Source organism: Lathyrus oleraceus, chromosome 2 (genome assembly GCF_024323335.1).
Source record: "Lathyrus oleraceus cultivar Zhongwan6 chromosome 2, CAAS_Psat_ZW6_1.0, whole genome shotgun sequence".
NCBI lineage: Eukaryota > Viridiplantae > Streptophyta > Magnoliopsida > Fabales > Fabaceae > Lathyrus > Lathyrus oleraceus.
In genome coordinates this window covers 59,253,383-59,264,890 of record NC_066580.1, presented here as the reverse complement: position 1 = coordinate 59,264,890, position 11,508 = coordinate 59,253,383, and the positions used below count along the sequence as shown (strand labels likewise).

General features: G+C 31.3%; 1 protein-coding gene across 1 annotated transcript; it reads left to right on the top strand.

Moving 5' to 3' along the window:
- The first annotated feature begins 8,618 nt into the window (after positions 1–8,618).
- Positions 8,619–9,612, top strand: LOC127121918 (uncharacterized). Its single transcript, XM_051052343.1, has 4 exons — positions 8,619–8,706; positions 8,791–8,844; positions 8,923–9,018; positions 9,197–9,612. Exons 1-4 carry the CDS (start codon positions 8,619–8,621, stop codon positions 9,610–9,612), a joined length of 654 nt encoding a protein of 217 aa, XP_050908300.1.
- Positions 9,613–11,508: the final 1,896 nt, after the last annotated feature.

Genomic DNA, 11,508 nt, shown 5'->3' with positions numbered 1-11,508 from the left:
TAACAATCCGGCGAATCTTTGAGCTTCAAGCCTTTCCGTTCTTCAACCTTTGCTCTTCAGCTCCTTTCTCCTCTTCTCTGCCCTTTTCCTTTTTCACGATCCTTTCTCTGTTTTCACGTGAAACTTTCTTTTTACCAAATGGGATTCTTTCTCTTATTTCCAACATATATATATTTTCCAAATAATAATAATTATTCCAAAATAATAATAATTCAAAAAAATAATAATAATAATAAAATTTCCAATTATTTAATTAAATTAATAATTAAATTATTAACTCAATTCAAATAATTATTTTATTATTATCGGGGTGTTACAATAAGCATATAGTCTTCCGAAGGAATAAGGGACTTAGGAAGAAACTGGCTTAAGCCAAATTGCTTGGCTACCAAGTTAGGTTGGTACGCATCCAATCTTATACCGTTCTCACCAATGGTGAGCTTCGTCCATATGTATGTCTTTTTCCCCTTCAATAGTGGGATCATGGAAAGGTTCACGGAACCATGTCAGACCACATTGTCGAGCAGAAAATGGCGCCATGGTAGAGACAAAAGCTTTACTCTTGTAGAACATAGAGACATACTTCTCGAACATCTCCTGCAACACAGTATCTCTATAATTAGGACTGATGCGGGCAAGTCGGGCACCTTCAACACTCCTTATCATACTAGAGGGAGTGTCAAAGGGAAAAGTAGGAACAAAAGTGGCATTGAGCCACAACTGCAGTAACCAGATGGGACCCCCTATTTATAAACTATTGAGGTAAGGTCGCTTGATGATATTATGGGACGAAGTCCCTAGCAACTCGTAAAGGCCACAAAAGATCAGTTTCCTAAGGCAACCCTTAAGATGTTCATGAAGTTGAGTGGCCAAAGGCACAAGCATCTTCAGAATTTAGTCCCTGGGGGGAAAACACATATGAGTTCAACTAATAAGTCAAGAACGTTATATGCTCGTAAGAATAGACATCTCCAGTTGAGCCACAGTGATCCCTGATGAAAGCATCAAAGACCCTGTAGGAGAAATCGAAGTCTGGTTTGGTCCGTGTAGGCCGGGATGGTTCATAATCTTCCCTAGTTGGTCGAAGACTGGCGATGGAAGCGAGGTCGAAGAGAGTTGGGGTCAGTATCCCACAAGGGAGGTGGAAAGTGTTGGTAGTCGAATCCCCAAAGCACGTAGCCATAACTAACATGGCAATGTTATATTTAAGGTGCACCCTTGAAAGCTGAATGCGGTCGAAAATGCCCAACTTCGGCCATAGAGCCTTTCTCCTCTTCTCCACCCTGTTTAACCAGTTTATATAGGTTGGGTTAGGTTTCTCAAATGGGGGAGGGAAATATATCTGGTTTTCTAAAAAAACAAAAATTAAAAGGTTGATCACTGAAAACCACGAGTTCTCACCCATGATAGTTGGAGAAGATCTTTTCCAAGAAGCCAAGTTTCTTAACAAGCCTAGGAAGTTGACCCATAAAGGCGGATATGTTATCTGCAATTAAGTAAGGGATAAAGGCATTAAAGTACCACAACCTCCTAGTGGTTTCCGTCAGAGGCGGCTTCGGGACGTAAGTTTCATTGCCAACCAAGATTGGCCCGTCAATCTGAACGGAAAGACGAATGCATCTTGAGCCAGAGTGATTACGTACCATTGATAACTCAAAGAAAATGGAAGAAAAACATCTAGAAATGACAGAGAGGCTGAAAATTATGTTCGTCTTTGCGGTTTGATGTCTTCGTTGGGAAGATGAGCAAAGAAATAGGAAATGGAGAAGAAGAATGACTTAAATAGAAAGGTGGCAAAAAAATTTCCAAGAACGCAGACAAATGGAGTGTTTCGAGGCAATGAGTAACCTCAAAGTGGGAAAAAATATGATTAATAAAGTCAAAAATAAAATCTTAAATCTTAGTTTAGTGGCTATTTAATGACCTTGGAATTCGAGGTAATGATGCGTTGCCGCTTGCAAATTTTAGAGACGTAACGTTTGGTAGAAAAGTTAGTTATAGTGATTGACAACAAGCATGAATGAGATGATGTGGCACATAATATGAACAGTGACAGAGTGGTTACAAAATATGTCAATTTTCTCCCTTTAGATATGGGTCGACAACGACATTTTGGTGGGGGCATCTGTTACATTTGGATTTTTCAGCTAATAGAAAGTCAACAAAGAATGACAATGAAAAGACATTCACTGTTAGAAAAAATTAATGAATCGTTTTAAAGAGCATTAATGATGAAGCGTCGACATACTAATAATGAGGGATCGATCGTGGCGTCGACACAGGAGGGAATATGGTTTGGAGGAATCTTAGGGAAAAACCCCCAAGACCTGAATCGCTGAGAAACATGTCTAGAATCTCGAAAAGGGCAGTCGACAAAAGCCTTTATTTCAAGAAGACCATTCGACTGAACCACGTAGAGTGAAAGATTTAGTAAATTTACAAGTCTAGAGGCCTTGATAATCAGCGTCGACAACATGTTGAAGTAGTTACCATCGAGGGTTTGTGAGGAAGTTGGAAGAAGTTACAACTCAATGTGGGTTTTACATAGATAACATCATGGATAACACGTAAACACACTAGTGGGAACTTGAAGATTTAACGTGGAATAAATGCAACAATCTCGTAGTTGTCATATTCGTCATCGACGATTACTTTGTAAATAGAATAAATAGCAGGTGCATACATGGGATCAAGGGTCATAAAATTTCATACACTCTTCATACCACTGGAGTACCTGAGCCAAAGACAGAAACAGTTGAGCGAGAAACATGTATGAGTTTGCATCCAGTCTTTCTCATTAGTCTTTTGTTTTCTTAAACGAAACATATACTTTTGCTTTTTCTTTGTTTAATGTAATTTATTGCATTTTACCTTATCATTTATCCCAACCTGACTTCATTTTACGTCCTTTTCTACGCCATGATCGTTCATGCAACTCTCTCTCTCTCTCTCTCTCTCTCTCTCTCTCTCTCTCTCTCTCTCTCTCTCTCTCTCTCTCTATATATATATATATATATATATATATATATATATATATATATATATATATATATATATATATATATATATATATATATATATATATATATATATTACTATCTATAAAGGGGATATGGGATTTTGGTGTGGCTTATTTTTCTTCCAAGTTTGCCCTTTATATAATTTATATTTACTAAAAAACCACAACAACAATAACTACCCACACTCTAGAATTAGGATGAGAAGAAACGGTTACACCAGTAATGGAATTTAGTAACAATTTTCTTATACTTTAAATAATGGAATTTAGTTTTTCTCAAAAAAACTGCTTCAAGTTATGGGTGGTTTTTTTTTCATCTTATTTATAGCAAAAAAATTGCCATGAATTCGTATAATTACATAGCAATTTCTAATTTCTTTCTCTATTGCAATAGCAATTTGCATCTTTTGTGTACTACCATTATGGGCAAATTTCTACAGTAATTGGCATTGCTTATAACTACTGATTTTTATACTCCAATTGCAATTAGTATCATGTCGTATAATTGCTTTCTGCATATATCACACAATCAAATTTCTAATTAATACCATATAATTTTTCTCACAAATCCACAATTCCAATCTCTTCTTTTTCAATGTATTGATTTGTGATTGAGAATGGTAATCCGACAAGACGACGATATGCGTAGACAACACTACACCACAATTGTTAACAAAATAGCATAACGACCTAACAATGGTACGACGAGGAGTGACGGCGCCAATTAATCGGCCTGGTAGCGGTTAAGAATGGAATCAATGGTGGCAATCATGTGTCCGGAAGAAGAAGGAACAACAAGGCAATGAAAAGTGGTTTCAGTTTTTATTTTATTTTATTAATTTCATATGTTTTATTTAATTACAACCATTAGAGTTTGATTTATCAACATGTTAAAAAATCATTATATAAATCATTTTATGTAATTTAATTACAATCATTAAATTAAATTAAATTTGTTTTATTTAATTACAACTATTATAGTATAAACCTTTTTTGTGTGCATGAATTGCAGAAAAATACTTAATAATTATTGATCGGATAATGATGATGATTTTTGATCATGTGGTGATTTTCGATCATGCCGGTTTATTTATATTTTTTGATGGTTTATATATTTTTTGAACGTGTATTCTATGATGATTTATATATTTTTGTGTCTATTTTAGGATAGTTTCTAAATTTGTATGGAAATGATGGTGATAATTTATATTTTAATGAACAAAAATGGTGACAATTAATTTTGTTCTTATATTTAAAATCACCATGACAATTATTGTTTATATCTAAATGGTGTATATATTTAAATGGTGCTTATATTTAGTTTTAGTTTGTGTTAAATGTTTTATCATTTATTATATTTGTTGTTGTTTTCTTAAATATTTATCTTTGATTTAAATTAACGTTTACATGATGATATGTTCCTAGATATTATAACATGTATTAAAATAAAATATTAGATCATATAATCAATGAAATATTACACTCCACTTTCCCGAGGTCCATTAAAAAAATGCAGACGTAATTAGATCATGAGCACATCTAAGATCAATAACAATAACATGAAAATGAGACAAAGACTTTGATGAAACACTTATTAAAATATTTTATGAAGTAAATTAAAATGGACAAACAGGCACGTAGTGTTATATAAAAACAAACTGTCTATATGGGAATACACCTATTTGGAGTGGCATATTTTTCTCCCAATTTTACCCTTATATTTTTTTAATTCTTTTTCTTTTATTTTATCCAATAATAATAATATGTGACACTCGTACCATCCTACACTTATGGAACAGTTTAAAAAAATATTTCACTTTATAACTTCTCACGTTTTTATTCCTATTATCAAATTTTAACTCCTACAAAATAGGAATAGCAGTTACAACATATAGGAAATGACAATTTAATTTTAAATAATGGATGCATTGGCTTACACACATAAAATCAAAGTGTAAATGGGAGTTTCTGTGACATGACCAAAATTTTCACTTTATAACTTCTCACGTTTTTATTCCTATTATCAAATTTTGACTCCTACAAAATAGGAATATCAGTTACAACATATACGAAATGTCAGTTTAATTTTAAATGGGAGTTTCTCTGACATACCAAAATATTTCCTTAAATATTTCACTTTATAACTTCTCACATTTTTATTCCTATTATCAAATTTTAACTCCTACAAAATAGGAATAGCAGTTACAACATATAGGAAATGACAGTTAGGAAATGACAGTTTAATTTTAAATAATGGATGCATTGGCTTACACACATAAAATCCAAGTGTAAATGGGAGTTTATGTGATATCACCAAAATTTTCATTTTATTAATTCTCACGTATTTATTCCTATTATCAAATTTTAACTCCTACAAAATAGGAATAGCAGTTACAACATATACGAAATGTCAGTTTAATTTTAAATGGGAGTTTCTCTGACATACCAAAATATTTCCTTAACTTCTCAATATCAATGTTCTTATTATTGGCTGCTACAAAAACAATTACCAACGATATTTATCTTTCACCATAACATAAACCTTCATCTCTCACGTGAACCACCAACAACAACGATCCTACGAACATTCACGATTTTCATTTTTTTCATTTCCTCCGGTTACAGCAACAACCAAAAGCACCGCTGAACTTCCGACATCACCGCTGATACATCCAACGGTCAACCTTCGCGATTGAACTGCCTTGCCAGAAACTTCTTGAAGGTACGTGAAATTCTAACTTCTATCTATGACTTCTTTGCTCGAAAGCAACACTGGAATTTTTGTTAGGATTTGTTCATATTTGTATAATCAACTTTTTTCACTTATTTATAGTCCTCCATTATGCAATTGTGAAAGTGGAAAAGAAAAGTGCATTAACAAAAAGAAAGAAGGTGAACCACCACCAACAACGATCCTACGAACATTCAAGATTTTATAATTATGATGTTTTTAATAGTTCCTAATTTATAAACTCTATATTATATTAATTAAAAAGCATTAAGAAATTAGTACCACTTTGTATGTTCATATATTTAGGTACTCATATATCGGTTATTTTTAATAACCACGTTTTACTAATTTGTACCTTCGGACAAATTATTTAAAATACCTTTCACATAATTATTTGGACGGGACAAACATTATAGAAGTTATTTTAATAATAAATTAATAATTAAGAGAGATAAAATTTCGTATGAGTACCTTCGGACAAAAGACCACCTATATATTTAGGTAACGGCTTAAACAAAATGCAACGGACAGAATCCACAACTGATTTAGCGGGGGTGTGATGTTCACAACTTAAATTGATTTAATGGACTGACATACTATAATAATTTAATTATTAATTAATTATTAAAATAATTAGTTGAACGAAATATTAATTAATAAATTGGTGGAAATTTTGGGTAACATAATATTTTATTACTTAAAAGAAAACAATATTAACGTATTTTGGGTAATATGATATTTTATTGGTTAATATAAAACAATATTAACGTATTTTGGGTAACATACAAAGTGTAATGCTTATTTTAATATATTTTCATAATTTGAATAATAAAATCATCTTATTCACTGCAACACTTATTTTAACGTATTTTAGATAAAGTGTAATACAATAATATATTACATAATTATTACGTAAGTGATATATTTAATGTATTTTAACTAGGTTAGATTAAGTAGAAATAATTCAATTATTAAAATTATTTTGAATGCGCAAATTCAATATTATATGAAAAAAAACGGAAATGAAATCTCACTAAAAAATTTATCAACATTTATGTACGTCATGCAACATTTATGTAGGTTATTTGCGGAAATCAACAACATATTTAAATTTATAGTATACTCGAAATTGTGTGGTGCTCTTATAAAAACCCTCAAAGTTTAATGCAGAAACATGAAAAAGATGCATGACTTAATTGAAGTTACTGAAATAATTTAAAGTTTCTAGAAAAGTAACCAAAAGAGATAAAAAGAAATTTAAAAATGTAAGGGAATAGAAAGTGTTAGAGAGAAGAAAAGTATCACTCCCGTTTTCTTTCCATTGCATTTTGACTTTGTTCTCTCTTATAGAATACCATTTTTTTTAATTTTAATTTTAAGATAAATTATTTATCAAGTTAAATTAGTATATAGAATGAAAATATATCAAGTTAAATTAGTATATAGTATGAAAATATATCAAGTGAATAATATATCAAGTTATTTATGCTTATTTTTTTAATTTTCATAATTTTTATTAAGCATATAAGCATTTTGGGTAACATACAAAGTGTAATGCTTATTTTAATATATTTTCATCATTTGAATAATAAAATCATCTTATTCAGTGCAACACTTATTTTAACGTATTTTAGATAAAGTGTAATACAATAATATATTACATAATTATTACATAAGTGATATATTTAATGTATTTTAACTAGGTTAGATTAAGTAGAAATAATTCAATTATTAAAATTATTTTGAATGCGCAAATTCAATATTATATGAAAAAAAATGGAAATGAAATCTCACTAAAAAATTTATCAACATTTATGTACGTCATGCAACATTTATGTAAGTTATTTGCGGAAATCAACAACATATTTAAATTTATAGTATACTTGAAATTGTGTGGTGTTCTTATAAAAACCCTCAAAGTTTAATGCAAAAACATGAAAAAGATGCATGACTTAATTGAAGTTATTGAAATAATTTAAAGTTTCTAGAAAAGTAACCAAAAGAGATAAAAAGAAATTTAAAAATGTAAGGGAATAGAAAGTGTTAAAGAGAAGAAAAGTATCACTCCCGTTTTCTTTGCATTGCATTTTGATTTTGTTCTCTCTTATAGAATACCATTTTTTTTTAATTTTAATTTTAAGATAAATTATTTATCAAGTTAAATTAGTATATAGAATGAAAATATATCAAGTTAAATTAGTATATAGTATGAAAATATATCAAGTGAATAATGTATCAAGTTATTTATGTTTATTTTTTTAATTTTCATAATTTTTATTAAGTATATAAGCATTTTTTATAAGCATAATATAATGATTATATCAAGTTATTTTCATATAAGCATATATTATTCTATATACTATTTTTTACTGCGCTAATAGTATATAGAATACCATATCCAGTTATGAAAATAGTATATAGAATACCATATCAAGTTATGTTTATGTTTATTAATAATTTGATTATATGCTTATGTAATTTTTTATAAGCATAGTATAATGATATAACTTAATAAAATAGTATATAGAATAATATAATGGTTATATGTTATTCATGCTTATTTTTTTAATTTTCATAATTTTTTTATTTTAATTTTATGTTTTTGTAGAGGATTCGATATAGTTTCCAGTTGACAATTACATTAATAAAATGGAAAATAATACCCGTCAAATATCAAGTCAACAACAGAGGTCAAGAAGGTCCGAAAATGAAAGGAAGAGGAGACAAAATATAAGCAACGAGCAGAGAGAAAATAATTTGTCGAGACGATGTCAAAATTATAGGCGGCGAAAAGAGCAAGAGAAACAAGCTCAAACATCTCGCCCTATAAACAGTCAGTCGAGAGGTTCATTTCAAAATTTTACAAATATGATTTTTCCAAGATCACACTTTCAAGGAACTCATGACAGTGAAGCCGGCCCAAGTAGAATTACACATGTTAATGATGTTGCACTTGGTTGGTGATTATCAATATATTATATTACATTTCATAATTTTGTTCGCTTTCGTCATATCTTATTTTATGTATTTAAACCCGCAGATCGTAATTGCACATCACCTAATCAACGGAACAACACGAGTCAATCCGATACAGGTATAAATGATATAGTTCTAAGTATGCGAGTATTAATTTTTACAAATGTATATATATTAATTATTATTTTTGTATCAGATGATATGGATGTTGATGAAGCTTTGGAGGATGCAGTAATATCATATGTTAACATGGACGCCAGAGAAAATGGTGCATTATCACGTCGTACTCAAGGTATGTTCGTAAAAATTTCGCTTCAAATAAATGTAGCATTTGCTCATGTGACATAAAATTTAAAATCATGAAATATTAAAATATAATAATTGAAGCATCTTGCATATATTTTTTATTTGTATTTTAGTTTTTAGATAATATTTAGTAATCAATATCAAACTCCTGCCTGTGGAATCAGGACATGCTTTTCGAGCAAAGCACAATATTGCTCGAAATTTCAAAAATAATATGATGATGGCAAAATCCCGGTTGCCTCATCCATTTACCTGTAGACACTGCAATGCAAGATTGTTTCATCATGAATCACGTGACACGTGTTGTAATGGTGGAAAGGTATCATTCTCACGAGTTGATGCTCCTATAGAATTGCAACAATTATTTTTGGATGGTTCAGCTGAAGGAAAACATTTTAGGCAACATATTCGAAGTTATAACCATGTGCTTTCATTCACTTCAATTGGTGTTCATGTTGATGAGAATATTCTTGCATCTGGTCGTGGTATATACACATTTCGTGCTCAAGGTGCTTTTTACCATAACATAGGAGGTTTCTATCCGAATGAGGGTGTCAGGCCGCATTTCTTACAACTATAGATCTACGACACCGATAATGAGCTACATAATAGAATGCAGGAAAATCCACAGCTGCACCAATATGTAGTTCACAAATTACAGAAAATGCTGCATCAGTTTAATCCTTTTGTAATTCGGTTCAAGCAACTTTCAATACTTCCAAATATCAGTGAATGTAGCCTCATACTTAAGGAGCGTCCAAGTAATCACCATCAATACAATCTTCCAACTGCTGAACATGTTGCGGCAATTATTATTGGATGTGATGCACATTCTATGGATTATAGAAGGGATATTAATGTCATCCGTTGTGATGGAAATCTCAAGAAAGTTCAAGAGACAAAGGGATATTATGATCCTTTACAATACCCTATATTGTTTCCATTTGGGACGCATGGTTGGGACATCAACACAACAAATTGCAATGGACGAAGAGTGTCATGTCGAGCATATTACAGTTACATGCTTCAGGTAAATTTGGATTAATTTTAGTAGATAATCTACTTAGCTAAGTGTTGTTTAAAAAACTTTACATTTAACACTGACATTTTTTTCAATCAACTGTAGATTCGCCCAAATGATCAATCAATGTTGTTAAATGCGAGTCGACTGTTGCAACAATATGTTGTAGACAATTATGTCAAAATTGAATCAGGGAGATTAAGGTGGGTTAAAGAGCACCAAGGTGATATACGTTCTGAACTGTACCAAGGTTTACATGATGCTTTGCATGTTGGTGAAACTAATGCAGGTACAAATTCATATAGCATAAATATACAGTTTTAGATTAATAATTAGTTGTACTTCTAATGCTAATAATTCATATATTCTAATACTAATGCATTTCATGAATCACCGTAGAGAACATTGGAAAAAGGACAATATTGCCATCATCATTTATTGGCGGTCGTCGAGACATGACACAACGTTATGAAGATGGCATGGCTATTATTCTTAATGGCGGTAAACCAGATATTTTTCTAACAATGACATGCAATCCTTCTTGGAGTGAGATAACATCAGAACTTTTTCCTTTTCAAACACCACAAGATCGTCCAGATTTGCTAACAAGAATATTTCGTTCGAAATTTGAGAAATTGAAGGATGATGTTATTAATAAAGGAGTCTTGGGTAAAGTTAAAAGCTACATGTATGTCACTGAATTTCAAAAGCGAGGACTGACACATGTGCATATGTTGTTGGTCTTAGAAAGTAACGATAAGTTGCGTGACCCAAAAGATTATGATAGTATGGTAAGAGCAGAAATACCTAAATTAGAATGTGAACCACAGTTGCATGAAGCTGTTGTAAGACATATGATCCACGGACCTTGCGGCATAATCAACCGAAAGTCTCCATGTATGAAAGACGGACATTGTAAAAAAAGGTATCCCAAACAATTATTGGATGAAACACGTCAAGGCACTGACTCATATCCCGAGTATAGGAGAAGGTTTGATGAGTCTGTATCGTTAGGTAGAGATAGGTCTGTCGATAATAGATGGGTGGTTCCTTATAACCCTTGGTTACTGTTAAAGTATGATTGTCACATCAATGTAGAGATTTGCAGTAGCATTAAAAGTATCAAGTATCTATACAAATATGTGTACACGGGCCCTGATCGTGTGGCTATGGAGGTTCATAAAGGATCATACATGGATGAAGTTCAACAATATGTTGATGCAAGATGGATTTGTGCTCCCGAGGCATTATGGAAAATATTTCAATTCACTCTTTACCGATTATATCCTTCGGTTGAAAGATTGCAGATCCACTTGCCGAACCGCCATCAAGTGCGCTTTTATGATCATCAGCAAATTGCAGATGTGTTAAATAATGAACGTAACTCCAAAACAATGCTCACACAATTCTTTGCATTGAATCTACGAGATCAACAAGCAAGAAAGTATCTGTATA